Source organism: Silurus meridionalis, chromosome 21 (assembly GCF_014805685.1).
Source record: "Silurus meridionalis isolate SWU-2019-XX chromosome 21, ASM1480568v1, whole genome shotgun sequence".
NCBI classification, from domain to species: Eukaryota; Metazoa; Chordata; class Actinopteri; order Siluriformes; family Siluridae; genus Silurus; species Silurus meridionalis.
The window spans coordinates 18,103,302-18,125,810 of record NC_060904.1 but is presented as its reverse complement, the minus strand read 5'-3'; the positions used below and the strand labels follow the sequence as shown (position 1 = coordinate 18,125,810).

The following is a 22,509-nucleotide window of genomic DNA, read 5'->3' as shown; positions in this document are numbered from 1 at the left end:
TCATGATAAATTACATCACAGTGTTAGAGATTTTCCTCCTGGTGCTGCAGGACGAATCTCTGGTGAATTTCTGTGTTTAAAATTATTTTTAATTTTAAAGTACTTTTTTTTTATTAATATTTATTTTCTGTCTCCACTTAAGTGATTTATTTGTCTTCCCTAATTGTTCACACCTATTTTCTATCTATTATTTTTTATTTATTCCCTGAAAAGTATTGATCAGTGTTTTGATGTCTAATTACAATTCCATTTATTCTGTTTCTCGATTCACCTTTTTTTTATCAGGATTTCAAGAATTCATTTATTATAAATATTTTTTTAACATTCTATTAAGAGACAATAAAACACTGTGTTAGATTGGTATAAAATTCTCTCAATAGCAGACTGTATTATTGCTTTTGCACGTATGTGAAACACAAGTACGCTCCCTTTCTCATGCTTGTTATTGCATCTATAACATTTCACATTGTCTACATATCTATAGTCATTTCCTCACCAGCATCTCTTATTTTACATGTATTACATTCCATTAAATTCAAGCATGTTCGTGGGAAACCACAAATGTAGGGTAAAAGCAGTCCAACATGCATCACTTGTGGCTGATAATCAGGTTTGTGTGTAATTTCAGGCGTGGCCACAAGGAGCCGCAAGAGCAGGACAATTCTGTAATCTACAGCACTGTGACGGTCTGATGATGCTGATGATACGGTTTTATATAGTCATCATTAAACCTGTGATTTTTTTTTCCATGCATGTAAAACATTATGGTTAAATGCAGGGGTCCCCAAACTATGACCCACCCCCACATTTGAAACGGCCCTTTGAACAAAGACATGTTTAAAAATTACATGTTAAATACATGTTATACTCATATTATATCTGAATTGAATATTATAAGCTGGCTTTCAAAGTAAAATTTTTTTATTAATTAAGGTCAAGGCACCGATAGTTGATTGCTGGAACTATCGGCTATCAGCAATAATCCATACCGATAGTTTTTCCGACTTCCGGTCCGTTGTCATTACAAGAGCGGCCTCTAGGGGCAAATAATTTTGAATGTAAAAAATGAAATCTGTTTTGATGAGATATAAGGCTGGGTATCATCAGCATAGCAGTGGAATCTAATCCTATAGAATCCTATGAATATATTTACATTCATAATTAAATCTCCACAATAATGCTGTTGGTCAGTCCAGCCCTTGTTTGGCCCAAATCATGTGGTATAGACAGGTACCAAGTTTAAGGTACTACACTGGACGAGTTTAGTCAAGCCACAGTGTCTGCTGGAAATTTGGGTTCTGATTAGACAGTGAGCTACTAATACTGCATTTCTACATATCTGTGTTTCTGTATAAAATCCAGAAAGAGTTTGATCTTATATATTGTCTCCTGACAAAACATTTACTGAGTTAATATGAGCACAGCTACAGACTGTACTGTATTGTGAGCCATCTGTGTTTTTTATTCAGAGAACTCTTACCTGTGTGATATTGTTTAGAATTAATAAAGACGTCCTCCAGCAGCATTACTTTAGTCTGGAAAATGAATTCTGTCTGAATACGGGTTTAGAAACGAGATTTTCAGATTCAGATGTTGATCATTATAATTTAATGCAGGGAGTTTTAATGATCTAAAATCCCGACACTCTCAAGCTGCCACCGCTGGATTCCTGAGCAAGATTTTTATACATCATTTATACAGCTGTAGGTCACTTTGGATAAACGTTTGGTGTAAATGTAAATTATAGTTTGCATACTGTACTTATGTTAGCAGAATGTTAGAGACATTTAAAAACATTAAAAGAATATAAAAAAATTATTTTGATTTAGCTGTTTATGTATAGTAAAATGTATGCTGTATAAAACTTTGTGTTCATGCTGCAGGTGATTATTTTTATTCCATAGTTAATTTGTCATTTCCGTGATGATGATGATGATGATGATGATGATGATGATGATGATGATGATGATGATGATGATGATGATGATGATGATGATGATGATGATGATGATGATGATGATGATGATGATGATGATGATGATGATGATGATGATGATGATGATGATGATGATAATGATCATCATCATCATACCTACTGTATATTAATGCATTTGGCTGCTGTAGTTTTAGTAAATGTAAATAAATGCATCTTGTTGATCTTACACCAGATCCTGAAGGTCTCTAGATTGATCTTTCAGAAGTAAATGTATAAATGTCTAGTGCATCTTCATGTTTTTAAACACATTTTGAACAACATCACCACCCAGTGGTGGAAACCTGAACCACTGTACAGTCTGCAGTTTTTATTTTCTCTTCTCTATTTATTGAGTTGTTGTAATAAAACACCTTATAAAAAAAAGAAATAAACTGATTTGGAAGTTAAACACAATTTAATTGTTTAAAAATGTAAAACAAGTCTGATGAAAATAAAAGCCCATCGTTCTCTAAGTGTGAGAGTTTAGAGGTTCAACACACAGGGAGTGTTTAATAAATATGGCATGTATAGTGACAAGTGTGTGTTCGAGTCTTGTTTAGGTTGTGTAGCTTTTTTTGTTTATCAGTTGTATTAAAATTATACAGTACAAGTAATAATCTAATCTAAACTAATCTAGTCTAATCTATTGAGCACTTCAGTGTTAAAGCAGCTTGTGCTTCGTTCTGGTCAGTCATGGCTCACATCAAACACTGCTTACAAGAGAAAGAAGGATAGATGACGACTGTAATTTAGACATGAATGATCCTAAAAACAAGTAAAAGCATCACAAAGGAAGTGTATATGATGTGTAATATTCTATTTCAGCTCACAGAGGAAAGTCACAAGCTGAAGATTGATCTGAGCGTGAGGTGTGAACATGTGATCACATAAGTGCTATTATACATTAGCATAGATTTCAGAATCATCAGAAAGATCTATCTTGGGATTTTATGTCCAGTAACTTTAGGTTCTCCTGTCCTTTTGTTCATCTTCACATTAGTTATAAATCTGAATGTATACACTCCAGAATAACGGAAGTGAACATTGTGGATTAACAAAATTTGTGGAAGTGGATGCAAGTGTAAGTAAGTAAGTAAGAACTTAATAAAAAGGTGAAACAGATCCAAAAATTTAAAAATGTATTAAGGACTAAGGTCAGATGGTTGGTTTATATCTTGAATTAGGCAAAGCGAGAAGGTAAACAAGAGATAAGGTTGAGAAGATAAACAAGTAAAACAATCTTTCTCTTATTTTAGTTTTGGGAAGTGAGATGATGTTTCATAACAGACAGCATAAGCAGAACATATTAAAGTGCAGCATTTTTAGTTAAAACTCCACACACTCAGTGTTTGGTGTGTGTGTGTGTGTGTGTGTGTGTGTGTGTGTGTGTGTGTGTATGAGCTCACCAACTTGGCCATGAAATGCAAGAAAAAAGTACTTCCTGAATTAATAGAATGTACCCAATATAGTTATGAAGTCATAAACCACAAGCGTGCTGAATGATTAAATCTGGTGGCATCTTCTCATCTTCCTGTAACGATGTGCCCTTCATTCCTGTACTGATCTAAACAGTGCACTAAGCCCAGGACATGAACATGTCTTTTTCTCTTATTAATAATAAATGTTTAATAAACTAAGCTGAAAATCATTAGAAATATTTTCTCAGGCAATAAATTATAGATCACTAAAATTAGACAGTATAATGTGTGTGTAAGTTTATAATCCAGAAACTGAGCATAAACACTGCAACATCAATCAGCAACTAATTCAAACTCTGAACAATAATAATTCTGTGTAAGAGTGAGGTGATGTTTCATACCAGACAATGAAAACAGAATGAGATCAAAGTGCAGCATTTTCCTCTGCTCTTCATTAAGAATGTCACACACTCAGTGCAGTGTGTGTGTTTATAATCCAGAAACTGAGCATAAACACTGCAACATCAATCAGCAACTAATTCAAACTCTGAACAATAATAATTCTGTGTAAGAGTGAGGTGATGTTTCATACCAGACAATGAAAACAGAATGAGATCAAAGTGCAGCATTTTTAGTTAAAACTCCACACACTCAGTGCAGTGTGTGTGTTTATATACTGAGATCACTGAATGGACTGAAAACTCAGTAAGAAATTTACAAAATAAACCTAATACTAAATACAAACACCACAAAAAGTGTCAAATTATTATCAGTGGAATATAAACAGACGTGCCAAATTTTGCCCCAATCCCCTACACACACACACAAACAATTAACAGTATTTTATTTACACCATTCTGAGGTTCATATTCAGTTTAAATTCAGCTTTCTTAATTTTTCAACTAAAATCCTAAAACTCAAAAGCTTTACGAAGTGTCCAAACCACTTTGTCTTCAAATTCTTAATCATATTTCAATGATGCTTTAAAAACCCATGGCATCTTCTCATCCAGCTTCCTGAGGATCTTCACATTCATTTATTCAACATGAAAATCTACTTGTTTGAGGAAATGATGAAATATTTAAGTAAAAACTGTGTTTAGATGCAGAAATGCACTATAAGGACAGTGGTTTGTGGGGACCTAAACATCAGAATATCAGAATGATTTGTTAAACAGTTAAATTAGGATTTCTCTTCACTGAAACTAAGGAGCCGAGTCCAAACCCTGTGTCCAAAAAGTGTTTTTCTGCATCTGAAAGTGTTCATGTGTGTGTGTGTGTGTGTGTGTGTGTGTGTGTGTGTGTGTGTGTGTGTGTGTGTGTGTGTGTGTGTATATGCATGCAAAAAGACAGTGCATGAGGCCTCTGCTCATCTTCCTGTTTTACTAGACTGACAGTGTTGTGGTGTTTGAGGTTGCAGCTATATTTGGTTTATTCTGTCAATCCAGGAAGTACTTTTAATTCTCATTTCATGACCAACTCAGTGAGCCCAGTACACACACACACACACACACACACAGCACTGAGTGGGTGAGGTTGCTTCTGAAGAAGATATGAAGATGCTGCACTTGGCTCTGATTCTGCTCTCGCTGTCTGGTATGAAACATCATCTCAAAATTATTAATTAGAGTTTAAATTGGTTGTTGATTGATGTTGCAGTGTTTATGCTCAGTTACTGAAATATGCACTTACAGTAATAAATAAATAAATAAATACATTTTAAAAATGAATAAAAAAATAAATAAAGATGTGATATTCGAGGTGTAAGTGTGAGGTGTTACATGATGTTACAGTAAAGCAGAGAGCATTATTATGGTGTATGACCTCAAATCTATCTGTGGATGATCACTTTATAGCAGGGTCACTTCTGAGTGTTACATCGAAATTTTGGCGCTTCAAATAACACCCAGAGAAAAACTAGTGCCAGAAGATTATATTTATTTACATGTTTTTTTACAAAACCTTTTAGAAAGAGAGAGAGAGAGAGAGAGAGAGAGAGAGAGAGAGAGAGAGAGAGAGAGACTTAGTAGCAAATTTATTAGATTCAAATGACAAACACAAACTACCAGCGTGTTCAACAATCCTAGCTCACACCTGAACTTCTAGCCAATCATATTCAAGTATTCATACTCTTGTTTGTGTGTTATTAATTGTTTTTGATTGTAAATGTTTTGATGATTTAAAACACATAGAAAAATAGTAAGTAAAATTCTAACTAATAATCAGCTCTTAGAGTTTGTATGGTTTTGTTATGAAAAGTGAGTCACTGAGGTCTTTATCATTAAAATGGGCTACAAAGGATGTATTTATTTGGGTTAACATTTATGGCACAATTTGAATAAATGTGTAAAGTAATATATAATGTCAAAAGAAAATTAACTGTAAAAGTAAGAGAGCATTAATTATGTATGTAAATAAATATACTGAATACAAAACCACAGATACGTACAGTATACAGTACATTTTACTTCACTTTCTTTATAAAAACACAATTGAATGTTACACAAATGTATACAGTTACGACTACTAAAAGATATAAAGTTGCTGTATGTACAGTGTGGTAATAATATAAATATCAGATAATATCACATATAAACATGAAAACAAACAAATACTATAAAATAAGATACCAGTTTACCTTTATTGATATTTAATTTTATCTCCTTTATTCTGTATGTATTTCTCTACACAGATGTTCTCACTCAGGACAGTGACTGGGGAGTGAAATATGCTGATAATCAGATCTGTGCTGTGAGAGGATTCAGTGTCTCCATTCCCTGTAGTTATTATTATCCAACATCAAATCCCATTCAGGTGACACAAAAGCTTTGGTGCTCAATGAACTCAAACACAGATAAGTGTCATGACCCTCCATATGTTTATAACAGTTCATCAAACACCAAATCAGACTTTGAGTTCACTGGAGACAACAAATCAGACTGTACTTTATTAATCCACAATGTACAGTTTAATTATTCTGGAGTCTATAAATTCAGATTTATAACTGATGTGACTGGTGGCAGATGGACAGGAGACCCTGGAGTTACTCTACAAGTTACAGGTAAATTTTACTGATTAAAATAAAAATCCTAAATGATTTATTATGTGTGTGTAATCCTGAGTCACTGATGTGGAGTCTTTCCTGCTCTCTGATAAAGATTTAAAGGTGTCACTAATCAGACTCAGTGGAAACGGAACCTTTAAACCAGGAGACTCGTTAAATCTGACGTGTGATGTGACCTGCACACAAAGTTCCTCACAGTTTGTGTGGTCTAAGAACAACGAGCTCTTACCTGAATCAGGAGCCGTTCTTCACTTTCCTGCTCTGACCCTGAGGGATTCTGGGAATTACACCTGCACTTGGAAAACCAGCACGACATCAGGATCTAAAACCATCAGCCTTCAGGTCGAGGGTGAGTCCGTCTGCTCACAACATTCCTGAATGTCTCGAGTGATTCCTGAAGGAAATAAAGTGACTTGTGTTTAGTAAAATATTCACAGGATAAATGCTGTTGTTTATATATTATCAGGCCGTTGGTCAGTCTGGATGATTGTTTTACTGACAGCTGGACTGATTCTCCTCGTCTTCACTGTTCCAGCTGTGATTTACTACAGGAGGTAAAACAGGTCTCAGGATTTATTTGTATCATTTAACATGTACAGTATTCATCTTAATTGTTTTATAATTTATGAGATCAGATTTTATTTTAGGACATGTTCATGTGCACTGTGTGTTTTCCTGCTTCTGTTAGGAGGAAACTTAAAGCCCCAGAAGAAAACAAAAGTGGAGAGAAAACACAGGTATGACCTTTTTCATTGAAATGTGTATTTAAGCATATCAATGTGTAAATAACTACTGATTGTTTAGCTAATTATTCAAGCTGATCATTAACTGAACATCAACACACTTTAACTGGACAGAAAAAGAGCTGCTGTTTTTCCCACACTGCTATACATTACACCTGTACATTATTACACTGCTGTACATTACACCTGTACATTATTACACTGCTGTACATTACACCTGTACATTATTACACTGCTATACATTACACCTGTACATTATTACACTGCTGTACATTACACCTGTACATTATTACACTGCTGTACATTACACCTGTACATTATTACACTGCTGTACATTACACCTGTACATTATTACACTGCTGTACATTACACCTGTACATTATTACACTGCTATACATTATACCTGTACATTATTACACTGCTATACATTACACCTGTACATTATTACACTGCTGTACATTACACCTGTACATAATTACACTGCTATACATTACACCTGTACATTATTACACTGCTGTACATTACACCTGTACATTATTACACTGCTGTACATTACACCTGTACATTATTACACTGCTATACATTACACTTGTACATTATTACACTGCTGTACATTACACCTGTACATTATTACACTGCTATACATTATACCTGTACATTATTACACTGCTGTACATTACACCTGTACATTATTACACTGCTGTACATTACACCTGTACATTATTACACTGCTGTACATTACACCTGTACATTATTACACTGCTATACATTACACTTGTACATTATTACACTGCTGTACATTACACCTGTACATTATTACACTGCTATACATTATACCTGTACATTATTACACTGCTGTACATTACACCTGTACATTATTACACTGCTGTACATTACACCTGTACATTATTACACTGCTATACATTACACCTGTACATTATTACACTGCTGTACATTACACCTGTACATTATTACACTGCTGTACATTACACCTGTACATTATTACACTGCTATACATTACACCTGTACATTATTACACTGCTATACATTACACTTGTACATTATTACACTGCTATACATTACACCTGTACATTATTACACTGCTATACATTATACCTGTACATTATTACACTGCTGTACATTACACCTGTACATTATTACACTGCTATACATTACACCTGTACAATTTTACACTGCTATACATTACACCTGTACATTATTACACTGCTATACATTACACCTGTACATTATTACACTGCTGTACATTACACCTGTACATTATTACACTGCTGTACATTACACCTGTACATTATTACACTGCTATACATTACACCTGTACAATTTTACACTGCTATACATTACACCTGTACATTATTACACTGCTATACATTACACCTGTACATTATTACACTGCTGTACATTACACCTGTACATTATTACACTGCTGTACATTACACCTGTACATTATTACACTGCTGTACATTACACCTGTACATTATTACACTGCTGTACATTACACCTGTACATTATTACACTGCTGTACATTACACCTGTACATTATTACACTGTTGAACATTACACCTGGTGAACATGATCTTTTCACAGAAAAAGCAACAGTTCAACAGAGTTTCTGATGAAGAAATTGTAAACACAGAGGAAGTGACTTATGCATCTGTCCAAATAAACAAAGCAACAACCAAAAGGTAAAAAAACTTGTATTTAATATTAATAGATCATTTGAATGATGTGGTATAAAAATCATATCATGATAAATTAAATCACAGTGTTTCCCTCTCTTGCTGACTGTTGCAGGACGAATCTCTGGTGCATTTCTGTGTTTACATAAAATGTTTATAGAGCCAAGTGTGTTTTATTATTGTTTATTTCCTGTCTCTTTAACGTGCATCGTTTGTGGCTGATAATCAGGTTTGTGTGTAATTTCAGGCGTGTCCACGCTGAGCCGCAGGAGCAGGACGATTCTGTAATCTACAGCACTGTGAAAAAAGCCTGATGATGCTTCCACACCTCTTTCACTTTTACAGTGTGTGTGTGTGTGTGTGTGTGTGTGTGTGTGTGTGTGTGTGTGTGTGTGTGTGTCTGTGTCAGCCTTCACATTAACTTTTGCCTAAGTTAGAATAAATTAAAATGTTGTCTATGTGGAATAAAAAGTTATCAGACCCCAGAAATGGGGGTGGGGGTGGGGGAGGTTCAGACAAATCATGTGGTATAGACAGGAACAAGTTGAAGGCACTACACTGGAAGAGTTTAATCAAGTCTTCAGCTGTACAAAGCTGTTTAAGAGCTGCAGGGGAAACGTAGTGGGCAGTGGTATTTAAAGTACACTGGTGTACCTGTAAGCTTAAAAGCCCTCATCCTTTCATCTCCATGAAGAAGAAACCAGCAGAAGGAGGAAAATGTGGAGTGCTGAATGTATCGCTTGTGGAGTGCCTCCTGAATATGCTCCTTTATAGCTGATCTGAGTGAATCAAAGTCCTTATATATATGGAAGCTGTGTTTATGGAACCGGGTGTCTCCATCTGTCATTTTACGAGGCCACAGTGTCTGCTGGGAATTTGAGTTCTGATGAGACAGTGAGCTACTAATCTGTGCTTCAATATAAAATCAACACTTACTGTATAAAAAAAAAAGACAAACTCATTGAGCGTGAGATATGAGATGTGTGTAAGAGGCTACTTTCAGTTCAACAACAACAATGCATAAAAAGTAAAAACTCGTCCATCTGCATGTTTTTTTATTCAGAGAACTCTTATCTGTGTGATTTTGTTTCGAATTAATAAAGACGTCCTCCAGCAGCATTATTTTAGTCTGGAAACTGAATTCTGCCTGAATACGGCTTTAGAAACAAGATTTTTTCAGATTCAGATGTTGATCATTATAATTGAATGCAGGGAGTTTTAATGATCTAAAATCCCGACACTCTCAAGCTGCCACTGTTGGATTCTTGAGCAAGATTTTAATACGTCATTTGTAGATCACAGCTTTGGGTCACTTTGGATAAAAGTTTGGAGTAAATGTAAATAAAAATTAGCATATGCATGTTAGCAGAATGTTATTAGTTATTTTTTTCTAACAAAAAAGTTTTGTAAACATCAAAAAAGTATTTTGGTTTAGCTGTTTATGTATAAAGTAACATGTATGCTGTATTCAATTTTGTGTTCATGCTGCAGGTGATTATTTTAATTCCGTTTTTAATCTGTTATTTTTCTTCATATTTTTTATTAAAACAGTAACAGTGATGATGAGATGATGATCATATCTACTGCTATGTTTATGTATTTCGCTGATGTAATTTAATAAATGTAGAGAAATGCATTTTTTCACCATTTCACCAGATCCTGAAGGTCTCTATTTTGATCTTTCAGAAAATAAATGCCTGAAGGTTGAGTGTATCTTTTGTTTTTTTGTGTCTACATTTTGAACAATATCACCACCTAGTGGTGGAAACCTGAACCTCTGTACGGTCTGCAATTTTCATTTTCTCTGTTTACTGAGCTGTTGTAATAAAGTTTCTGGATAATCAGACTACTCTTGATGTGAAATTATTAACGTATTTTAATCCTCATTCTTCTGGAAAAAATGAAAAAAAAAAGTGTTGAAAGTTAAATACAATTTTATTGTTTGATAATGTGAATGTGAAACAAGTCTGATGAAAAGCCCATCGTTCTCCAGAGGAAGTAACTGTGAGACTGTGGTTTAACACACAGCTATTAGAAATGTTTGATAAATAGGGCGTGTATACAGACAAGTGTTGAGTCTGTTTCAGGTTGTGTAGATTTCATTTGTCATCAGTTGTATAAAGATTATACAGCACAAGTAATAATCTAATCTAAACTAATCTAATCTATTAGGTGCTGCTTACAAGAGAAAGAACAATAGACAACTGCTCAAATTTAGATGCAGAACATTCTAAAAAGCAGTAAATGATGAAGCGCAAAAGCATCACACAGGAAGTGTATATGCTGTTTAACAGTCTGTTTCAGATCACAGAAGAAACTCACAAGCTGAAGACTGAGCCGAACGTGAAGTGTGAACATCACGAGGTGCGATCAGGTAAGTGCTATTATGCATTAGCATAGAGCTCAAAATCATCCTCCTTCTGCTGGATGTTAGCATAGATATCAGAATCGCTTTCCATCTCCTGGACTTTAGCGTGAAGATCAGAATCATCCTTCTTCTGCTGCTCAGTGTGGACCCTCCTGCAACCACACAGACACTTGTTGAGACACGAACTGTGTTAATTGATGTTAGCTGTGACGTGTCAAAATCATATGTGTTCGTTTTTTAGTCTGTAAATAATGTACTGTACAGAAACATGCAGAGTTTTACCTCCTGCTGTAAATCACAGCTCCTGAGATGATGAGACTCAATCCAGCAATCACACAAACTATCATCCAGATTGACCACTGATCAGGATGTTCTGGATTGTTAGATGATAAAAATAACAGAATTTAACTGAACACAAGTCACTTTATTTCCTTCAGGAATCACTCGAGACATTCAGGAATGTTGTGAGCAGACGGACTCACCCTCGACCTGAAGGCTGATGGTTTTAGATCCTGATGTCGTGTTGGTTTTCCAAGTGCAGGTGTAATTCCCAGAATCCCTCAGGGTCAGATCAGGAAAGTGAAGAACGGCTCCTGATTCAGGTAAGAGCTCGTTGTTCTTAGACCACACAAACTGTGAGGAACTTTGTGTGCAGTTCACATCACACGTCAGATTTAACGAGTCTCCTGGTTTAAAGGTTCCGTTTCCACTGAGTCTGATTAGTGACACCTTTAAATCTTTATCAGAGAGCAGGAAAGACTCCACATCAGTGACTCAGGATTACACACACATAATAAATCTATTATTGAATAATAAACATCAGTGAGATTTCATTATAAAATTAGAACTGATCCTGGCATTGGATTCAACAAGTTCACGATAAAAAATAAGTCTGCAAAAGTATAATTTATACGTATAGATTAGGAAAGTGTTTTATAATAACACAACATAGGGATTTGGTTTTACCTGTAACTTGTAGAGTAACTCCAGGGTCTCCTGTCCATCTGCCAACACTGATATCAGTAATAAATCTGAATTTATAGACTCCAGAATAACTGAACTGTACATTGTGGATTAATAAAGTACAGTCTGATTTGTCGTCTCCAGTGAACTCAAAGTCTGATTTGGTGTTTAATGCACTGTTATAAACATATGGAGGGTGATGACACTGATCTTTGTTTGAGTTCATTGAGCACCAAAGCTTTTGTTTCACCTGAATGTTGGGATTTAATATTGGATAATAATAACTACAGGGAATGGAGACACTGAATCCTCTCACAGCACAGATCTGATTATCAGCATATTTCACTCTCCATTTACTGTCCTGAGTGAGAACATCTGTGTAGAGAAATACATACATTGTGAAATAAATTGAAACTGAAATTTGAGTAAATGTAATGTAAGGTGGCAATCTGGAAGATAAAATTTTGTTTCACTCGAGACATTCAGGAATGTTGTGAGCAGACGGACTCACCCTCGACCTGAAGGCTGAACGTTTTAGATCCTGATGTCGTGCTGGTTTTCCAAGTGCAGGTGTAATTCCCAGAATCCCTCAGGGTCAGATCAGGAAAGTGAAGAACGGCTCCTGATTCAGGTAAGAGCTCGTTGTTCTTAGACCACACAAACTGTGAGGAACTTTGTGTGCAGGTCACATCACACGTCAGATTTAACGAGTCTCCTGGTTTAAAGGTTCCGTTTCCACTGAGTCTGATTAGTGACACCTTTAAATCTTTATCAGGGAGCAGGAAAGACTCCACATCAGTGACTCAGGATTACACACATAATAAATCTATTATTGAATAATAAACATCAGTGAGATTTCATTATAAAATTAGAACTGATCCTGGCATTGGATTCAACAAGTTCACGATAAAAAATAAGTCTGCAAAAGTATAATTTATACGTATAGATTAGGAAAGTGTTTTATAATAACACAACATAGGGATTTGGTTTTACCTGTAACTTGTAGAGTAACTCCAGGGTCTCCTGTCCATCTGCCAACACTGATATCAGTTATAAATCTGAATTTATATTCTCCAGAATAACTGAACTGTACATTGTGGATTAATAAAGTACAGTCTGATTTGTCGTCTCCAGTGAACTCAAAGTCTGATTTGGTGTTTAATGCACTGTTATAAACATATGGAGGGTGATGACACTGATCTTTGTTTGAGTTCATTGAGCACCAAAGCTTTTGTTTCACCTGAATGTTGGGATTTAATATTGGATAATAATAACTACAGGGAATGGAGACACTGAATCCTCTCACAGCACAGATCTGATTATCAGCATATTTCACTCTCCATTTACTGTCCTGAGTGAGAACATCTGTGTAGAGAAATACATACATTGTGAAATAAATTGAAACTGAAATTTGAGTAAATGTAATGTAAGGTGGCAATCTGGAAGATAAAATTTTGTTTCACTCGAGACATTCAGGAATGTTGTGAGCAGACGGACTCACCCTCGACCTGAAGGCTGATGATTTTAGATCCTGATGTCGTGCTGGTTTTCCAAGTGCAGGTGTAATTCCCAGAATCCCTCAGGGTCAGAGCAGGAAAGTGAAGAACGGCTCCTGATTCAGGTAAGAGCTCGTTGTTCTTAGACCACACAAACTGTGAGGAACTTTGTGTGCAGGTCACATCACACGTCAGATTTAACGAGTCTCCTGGTTTAAAGGGTCCGTTTCCACTGAGTCTGATTAGTGACACCTTTAAATCTTTATCAGAGAGCAGGAAAGACTCCACATCAGTGACTCAGGATTACACACACATAATAAATCATTTAGGATTTTTATTATAATCAGTAAAATTTACCTGTAACTTGTAGAGTAACTCCAGGGTACCCTGTCCATTTTTCCACATTCGTTATACATCTAAATCTATATTCTCCAGAATAACTGAACTGTACATTGTGGATTAATAAAGTACAGTCTGATTTGTTGTCTCCAGTGAACTCAAAGTCTGATTTGGTGTTTGATAAACTGTTATAAACGTATGGAGGGTGATGACACAGATCTTTGTTTGAGTTCATTGAGCACCAAAGCTTTTGTGTCACCTGAATGTTGGGTTTTGATGTTGGATAATAATAACTACAGGGAATGGAGACACTGAATCCTCTCACAGCACAGATCTGATTATCAGCATATTTCACTCCCCAGATATTGTTCTGAGTGAGAACATCTGTGTAGAGAAATACATACAGAATAATGGAGATTGGAGAATTGAGTAGTCTTCACAGGCTTGGTGGATCATCAGTTGGAAAACAATTATTTGTAAACAATAATCTTTTTCTCAGCAAATGTGACCCTTCCAATGTAGCAGATAAGTTCTGCCTTTCTGAGGTAATGGCTGAGGTCCTTTTTTCTTGGTATGATGTAATAACACACTTGAGTAAACCACAATATCAAGATTACAAAAGTCCTGCTTTCATTTAGGTATCACAGTTTTGGAATATTGGCTGCCAATTACTTTCTTAGTGCATGTAGATGTTGGAAGGTTGCTCTTATTTTCTATGTTTGATTGTGAATGAAATGTGGGTTTAGAGTGAGGTAATAAAACCAGTCAGGGGCACTCTTTAAAGCACACACAGTAGTATGGTACATGATTATTTTAGCTTACTGCATGATTTTACTTTAAATAAAAAAGTTTAATTCATGATAATAGAAATGGGTTTAGCAACACATGGCAACCTGTCTGCCTGTAGTACAGACAACAAGGGTTCAGTCTTTTTATGTCTTTCAGTTGTAGGTTAGAGGTCTGATGTACAACATGATGCTAGCGTGCCTTTTTGTATATAAAATAATCTGCTCTTATGATTATAGATATTTTGATCTTGAAAGCACATCAAGAGCCTCAAATATAATCATGTTCAATCTACTAAGACTGTTTTTAGTTTTAAATGAATCATGATTATTGTTTTAACACAAACATTTGAAATCAGTAATTAACAGCATCAGACAGTATAATATGTGTGTGTGAGTGGATTATCCAGTAACCGAGTGTAAACACTGCAACATCAATCAACAAACACTACAAACTAAATAATAATTGTGTGTAAGAGTGAGATGATGTTTCATACCGGACAGCGAGAGCAGAATCAGAGCCAAGTGCAGCATCTTCATCTCTTCTTCAGTAAGAACCTCACACACTCAGTGCTGTGTGTTTATATACTTACTGACTTGTTAACGATGTCACACATAAAGACTTCCTGAATTAAATTAATATACCCAATATAACTTCAGACTCAGTGGCCAAAGAAGTGTGAAGTGCTAAAACGGCAGATAATCAGAGGCTCTATGTATTTTACACATACACTCACACACACACACATAGAGGAAGATGATACTTTATTTAACTCGAGACATTCAGGAATGTTGTGAGCAGACGGACTCACCCTCGACCTGAAGGCTGATGGTTTTAGATCCTGATGTCGTGCTGGTTTTCCAAGTGCAGGTGTAATTCCCAGAATCCCTCAGGGTCAGAGCAGGAAAGTGAAGAACGGCTCCTGATTCAGGTAAGAGCTCGTTGTTCTTAGACCACACAAACTGTGAGGAACTTTGTGTGCAGGTCACATCACACGTCAGATTTAACGAGTCTCCTGGTTTAAAGGTTCCGTTTCCACTGAGTCTGATTAGTGACACCTTTAAATCTTTATCAGAGAGCAGGAAAGACTCCACATCAGTGACTCAGGATTACACACACATAATAAATCATTTAGGATTTTATTATAATCAGTAAAATTTACCTGTAACTTGTAGAGTAACTCCAGGGTACCCTGTCCATTTTTCCACATTCGTTATACATCTAAATCTATATTCTCCAGAATAACTGAACTGTACATTGTGGATTAATAAAGTACAGTCTGATTTGTCGTCTCCAGTGAACTCAAAGTCTGATTTGGTGTTTGATGAACTGTTATAAACATATGGAGGGTGATGACACAGATCTTTGTTTGAGTTCATTGAGCACCAAAGCTTTTGTGTCACCTGAATGTTGGGTTTTGATGTTGGATAATAATAACTACAGGGAATGGAGACACTGAATCCTCTCACAGCACAGATCTGATTATCAGCATATTTCACTCCCCAGATATTGTTCTGAGTGAGAACATCTGTGTAGAGAAATACATACAGAATAATGGAGATTGGAGAATTGAGTAGTCTTCACAGGCTTGGTGGATCATCAGTTGGAAAACAATTATTTGTAAACAATAATCTTTTTTCTCAGCAAAATGTGACCCTTCCAATGTAGCAGATAAGTTCTGCCTTTCTGAGGTAATGGCTGAGGTCCTTTTTTCTTGGTATGATGTAATAACACACTTGAGTAAACCACAATATCAAGATTACAAAAGTCCTGCTTTCATTTAGGTATCACAGTTTTGGAATATTGGCTGCCAATTACTTTCTTAGTGCATGTAGATGTTGGAAGGTTGCTCTTATTTTCTATGTTTGATTGTGAATGAAATGTGGGTTTAGAGTGAGGTAATAAAACCAGTCAGGGGCACTCTTTAAAGCACACACAGTAGTATGGTACATGATTATTTTAGCTTACTGCATGATTTTACTTTAAATAAAAAAGTTTAATTCATGATAATAGAAATGGGTTTAGCAACACATGGCAACCTGTCTGCCTGTAGTACAGACAACAAGGGTTCAGTCTTTTTATGTCTTTCAGTTGTAGGTTAGAGGTCTGATGTACAACATGATGCTAGCGTGCCTTTTTGTATATAAAATAATCTGCTCTTATGATTATAGATATTTTGATCTTGAAAGCACATGAAGAGCCTCAAATATAATCATGTTCAATCTACTAAGACTGTTTTTAGTTTTAAATGAATCATGATTATTGTTTTAACACAAACATTTGAAATCAGTAATTAACAGCATCAGACAGTATAATATGTGTGTGTGAGTGGATTATCCAGTAACCGAGTGTAAACACTGCAACATCAATCAACAAACACTACAAACTAAATAATAATTGTGTGTAAGAGTGAGATGATGTTTCATACCGACAGCGAGAGCAGAATCAGAGCCAAGTGCAGCATCTTCATCTCTTCTTCAGTAAGAACCTCACACACTCAGTGCTGTGTGTTTATATACTTACTGACTTGTTAACGATGTCACACATAAAGACTTCCTGAATTAAATTAATATACCCAATATAACTACAGGGAATGGAGACACTGAATCCTCTCACAGCACAGATCTGATTATCAGGATATTTCACTCTCCAGTCACTGTCCTGAGTGAGAACATCTGTGTAGAGAAATACATACAGAATAATGGAGATTGGAGAATTGAGTAGTCTTCACAGGCTTGGTGGATCATCAGTTGGAAAACAATTATTTGTAAACAATAATCTTTTTTCTCAGCAAAATGTGACCCTTCCAATGTAGCAGATAAGTTCTGCCTTTCTGAGGTAATGGCTGAGGTCCTTTTTTCTTGGTATGATGTAATAACACACTTGAGTAAACCACAATATCAAGATTACAAAAGTCCTGCTTTCATTTAGGTATCACAGTTTTGGAATATTGGCTGCCAATTACTTTCTTAGTGCATGTAGATGTTGGAAGGTTGCTCTTATTTTCTATGTTTGATTGTGAATGAAATGTGGGTTTAGAGTGAGGTAATAAAACCAGTCAGGGGCACTCTTTAAAGCACACACAGTAGTATGGTACATGATTATTTTAGCTTACTGCATGATTTTACTTTAAATAAAAAAGTTTAATTCATGATAATAGAAATGGGTTTAGCAACACATGGCAACCTGTCTGCCTGTAGTACAGACAACAAGGGTTCAGTCTTTTTATGTCTTTCAGTTGTAGGTTAGAGGTCTGATGTACAACATGATGCTAGCGTGCCTTTTTGTATATAAAATAATCTGCTCTTATGATTATAGATATTTTGATCTTGAAAGCACATCAAGAGCCTCAAATATAATCATGTTCAATCTACTAAGACTGTTTTTAGTTTTAAATGAATCATGATTATTGTTTTAACACAAACATTTGAAATCAGTAATTAACAGCATCAGACAGTATAATATGTGTGTGTGAGTGGATTATCCAGTAACCGAGTGTAAACACTGCAACATCAATCAACAAACACTACAAACTAAATAATAATTGTGTGTAAGAGTGAGATGATGTTTCATACCGGACAGCGAGAGCAGAATCAGAGCCAAGTGCAGCATCTTCATCTCTTCTTCAGTAAGAACCTCACACACTCAGTGCTGTGTGTTTATATACTTACTGACTTGTTAACGATGTCACACATAAAGACTTCCTGAATTAAATTAATATACCCAATATAACTTCAGACTCAGTGGCCAAAGAAGTGTGAAGTGCTAAAACGGCAGATAATCAGAGGCTCTATGTATTTTTACACATACACTCACACACACACACACACGTATACACACACACTTTTCACACTGTGTGGGTCAAAATATTCATCCACTTGGCCATCATATATTTCTAAAGTATGATCTTGTGCAATGCACACAGGAGAATTCTGAGTCAAAATTGTGTTTGTCATAAAAAGAGCTAAAATTGAACACAATATAAACAAACACAGGAAATAACACTTAAGTCTGTAGACAGCATACACAAAGAGATTTATTTCGTGTTTTTTTTTTTTTTAACCCAGGCCTCTTTTAACCTCCTGGACCTTCAAGAGACAGAACCCAAGGCGAACAGAACAATGGAAAATAAACTATAAAATCATGACGTCAGCAAGTTCCAAAATAAAGCACACATGTATTTGTGAGAATAATGACAATAAAGAAATTAAAACTATAAACATGTGACTGCCATTGAAGACCAGTAATTACCGAGAGCCAGCTCTTTGTCTCCCTCTGGTGGCAGGAAAACACGTTGACGCCTTTTTACTTTTTAGTAAAGAAATGTACATTTCACTTACTCATTCATCAGGTCACGCATGCGCAGACATGTCCGAATTCGAGACTGAATGAAAGTAGGTATATAGAAGCTCTGTGTGTGTGTGTGCGCCTGGGTACAAGATATAAATATGTATATATATATATATATATATATATATATATATATATACAGTACATTTTATAGTCACGTGACCTAATGCTCAAGAACAATGTGTGTGGCCACACCCCCTTACAAACAGTAACATTTAATGATCTAAAATCCAGAAAATGTGAAGTTGCCAGTGTTCAATTCTTCAGTTCTTGACTCTTAAATAAGTCAATATTAGCTACTTGTTAAGCTTAATCAATTATTTCTGACAATTTTATCTGACTTTAAAGGAAAAATTTTTTGGTTTGTGTTTTAATGGACAAAACCATAACCAACATGTCATATTTTGTTTCATGCTCTAGAGGAATAATGAGTTCATGTCTTTCTGCTTTCAGGGAAAATTCACATGCAGAAATCTGGAATGTAGTAAGTGAGGTGTGAAAGTGTGATCAGTTCATGGTGAATGTATTGTACTGAACTTTAGTGAAGGTTTCTGAATCGTCCTTCTTCAGCTGCACAAAATGGACACATCTGTAATCACACATGTTCATTTAGGAGACATAAAATTCACATTATTTAAAAGAAGAAGAATTTAGAGTTTTACCTCCTGCTGTGAATCACAAAAACCAAAATCAGTCCAGTTGCCACCAAAACAATGATACAAATTGGCCATAAAAGAAGATTTTTATCTGTTCAACATAAACAGTGAAAAACATAAATATTAAAGTCAACACAAGTTCAGCACTTTTCAATACACAATTTACATTTACAGTCATTCAGATGTTTATGAGAAAATTCACTGGGATTATAGATGTATATTTATTACAGGTACACTGATGTTACCTCGTACATGATCTGTTCTATATTCACTGACTGTTTATACAAACTTTCTGTATCACATTAACAATGTAAACACCTGATCAGAGAGAAGAGAAATGATATTTCAATTCCTCTGTATTTCTGCACATACGGTGGCATTGACCTTTTTTTTTATATTTGTATAGAACTTTTTACAATCAACCTTTTCTCAACGCAGACACACAGACACACAGACACACAGACACACACACACACACACACACACACACACACACACACACACACACACACACATAGAGGAAGATGATACTTTATTTAACTCGAGACATTCAGGAATGTTGTGAGCAGACGGACTCACCCTCGACCTGAAGGCTGATGGTTTTAGATCCTGATGTCGTGCTGGTTTTCCAAGTGCAGGTGTATTTCCCAGAATCCCTCAGGGTCAGAGCAGGAAAGTGAAGAACGGCTCCTGATTCAGGTAAGAGCTCGTTGTTCTTAGACCACACAAACTGTGAGGAACTTTGTGTGCAGGTCACATCACACGTCAGATTTAACGAGTCTCCTGGTTTAAAGGTTCCGTTTCCACTGAGTCTGATTAGTGACACCTTTAAATCTTTATCAGAGAGCAGGAAAGACTCCACATCAGTGACTCAGGATTACACACACATAATAAATCATTTAGGATTTTTATTATAATCAGTAAAATTTACCTGTAACTTGTAGAGTAACTCCAGGGTCTCCTGTCCATCTGCCACCAGTCACATCAGTTATAAATCTGAATTTATAGACTCCAGAATAACTGAACTGTACATTGTGGATTAATAAAGTACAGTCTGATTTGTCGTCTCCAGTGAACTCAAAGTCTGATTTGGTGTTTGATGAACTGTTATAAACATATGGAGGATGATGACACTTATCTGTGTTTGAGTTCATTGAGCACCAAAGCTTTTGTTTCACCTGAATGGGATTTAATATTGGATAATAATAACTACAGGAATGGAGACACTGAATCCTCTCACAGCACAGATCTGATTATCAGGATATTTCACTCTCCAGTCACTGTCCTGAGTGAGAACATCTGTAGAGAAATACATACATTGTGAAATAAATTGAAACTGAAATTTGAGTAAATGGTATTTAAGGTGGTAATCTGGAAGATGATACTTTATTTAACTCGAGACATTCAGGAATGTTGTGAGCAGACGGACTCACCCTCGACCTGAAGGCTGATGGTTTTAGATCCTGATGTCGTGCTGGTTTTCCAAGTGCAGGTGTATTTCCCAGAATCCTCAGGGTCAGAGCAGGAAAGTGAAGAACGGCTCCTGATTCAGGTAAGAGCTCGTTGTTCTTAGACCACACAAACTGTGAGGAACTTTGTGTGCAGGTCACATCACACGTCAGATTTAACGAGTCTCCTGGTTTAAAGGTTCCGTTTCCACTGAGTCTGATTAGTGACACCTTTAAATCTTTATCAGAGAGCAGGAAAGACTCACATCAGTGACTCAGGATTACACACACATAATAAATCATTTAGGATTTTTATTATAATCAGTAAAATTTACCTGTAACTTGTAGAGTAACTCCAGGGTCTCCTGTCCATCTGCCACCAGTCACATCAGTTATAAATCTGAATTTATAGACTCCAGAATAACTGAACTGTACATTGTGGATTAATAAAGTACAGTCTGATTTGTCGTCTCCAGTGAACTCAAAGTCTGATTTGGTGTTTGATGAACTGTTATAAACATATGGAGGATGATGACACTTATCTGTGTTTGAGTTCATTGAGCACCAAAGCTTTTGTTTCACCTGAATGGGATTTAATATTGGATAATAATAACTACAGGGAATGGAGACACTGAATCCTCTCACAGCACAGATCTGATTATCAGGATATTTCACTCTCCAGTCACTGTCCTGAGTGAGAACATCTGTGTAGAGAAATACATACATTGTGAAATAAATTGAAACTGAAATTTGAGTAAATGGTATTTAAGGTGGTAATCTGGAAGATGAAATTTTGTTTCACTCGAGACATTCAGGAATGTTGTGAGCAGACGGACTCACCCTCGACCTGAAGGCTGATGGTTTTAGATCCTGATGTCGTGCTGGTTTTCCAAGTGCAGGTGTATTTCCCAGAATCCCTCAGGGTCAGAGCAGGAAAGTGAAGAACGGGTCCTGATTCAGGTAAGAGCTCATTGTTCTTATACCACACAAAATGTGAGGAACTTTGTGTGCAGTTCACATCACACGTCAGATTTAACGAGTCTCCTGGTTTAAAGGTTCCGTTTCCACTGAGTCTGATTAGTGACACCTTTAAATCTTTATCAGAGAGCAGGAAAGACTCCACATCAGTGACTCAGGATTACACACACATAATAAATCATTTAGGATTTTTATTTTAATCAGTAAAATGTACCTGTAACTTGTAGAG

The 22,509-nt window shown here is 35.8% G+C and overlaps 3 protein-coding genes across 3 annotated transcripts in view; 1 reads left to right on the top strand and 2 right to left on the bottom strand.

Moving 5' to 3' along the window:
* LOC124403674 (carcinoembryonic antigen-related cell adhesion molecule 2-like) overlaps positions 1 to 9,210 on the top strand; it is a 10,763-nt gene extending 1,553 nt beyond the window's left edge. Inside the window, exons 3-8 of the mRNA XM_046877375.1 lie at positions 6,085 to 6,453; positions 6,551 to 6,805; positions 6,923 to 7,010; positions 7,145 to 7,193; positions 8,805 to 8,902; positions 9,144 to 9,210. Of these exons, the coding sequence (XP_046733331.1) occupies positions 6,085 to 6,453; positions 6,551 to 6,805; positions 6,923 to 7,010; positions 7,145 to 7,193; positions 8,805 to 8,902; positions 9,144 to 9,210 (926 nt within the window). The remainder of the gene's footprint in view (positions 1 to 6,084; positions 6,454 to 6,550; positions 6,806 to 6,922; positions 7,011 to 7,144; positions 7,194 to 8,804; positions 8,903 to 9,143) is intronic.
* A 1,710-nt stretch (positions 9,211 to 10,920) lies between these two features.
* LOC124403673 lies at positions 10,921 to 15,396 on the bottom strand. The gene is made up of 9 exons (XM_046877374.1): positions 15,345 to 15,396; positions 14,081 to 14,446; positions 13,729 to 13,983; positions 13,221 to 13,592; positions 12,739 to 12,993; positions 12,231 to 12,602; positions 11,747 to 12,001; positions 11,547 to 11,637; positions 10,921 to 11,416 (listed from the first exon to the last, which is right to left on the bottom strand). Exons 1-9 carry the CDS (start codon positions 15,385 to 15,387, stop codon positions 11,281 to 11,283), a joined length of 2,145 nt encoding a protein of 714 aa, XP_046733330.1. The 5' UTR covers positions 15,388 to 15,396; the 3' UTR covers positions 10,921 to 11,280.
* A 113-nt stretch (positions 15,397 to 15,509) lies between these two features.
* On the bottom strand, positions 15,510 to 21,020 carry LOC124403672. The gene is made up of 6 exons (XM_046877373.1): positions 20,786 to 21,020; positions 20,434 to 20,688; positions 19,861 to 19,945; positions 19,731 to 19,787; positions 15,660 to 15,892; positions 15,510 to 15,559 (listed from the first exon to the last, which is right to left on the bottom strand). Exons 1-6 carry the CDS (start codon positions 21,006 to 21,008, stop codon positions 15,510 to 15,512), a joined length of 903 nt encoding a protein of 300 aa, XP_046733329.1. The 5' UTR covers positions 21,009 to 21,020.
* Between the last annotated feature and the right edge of the window lie 1,489 nt (positions 21,021 to 22,509).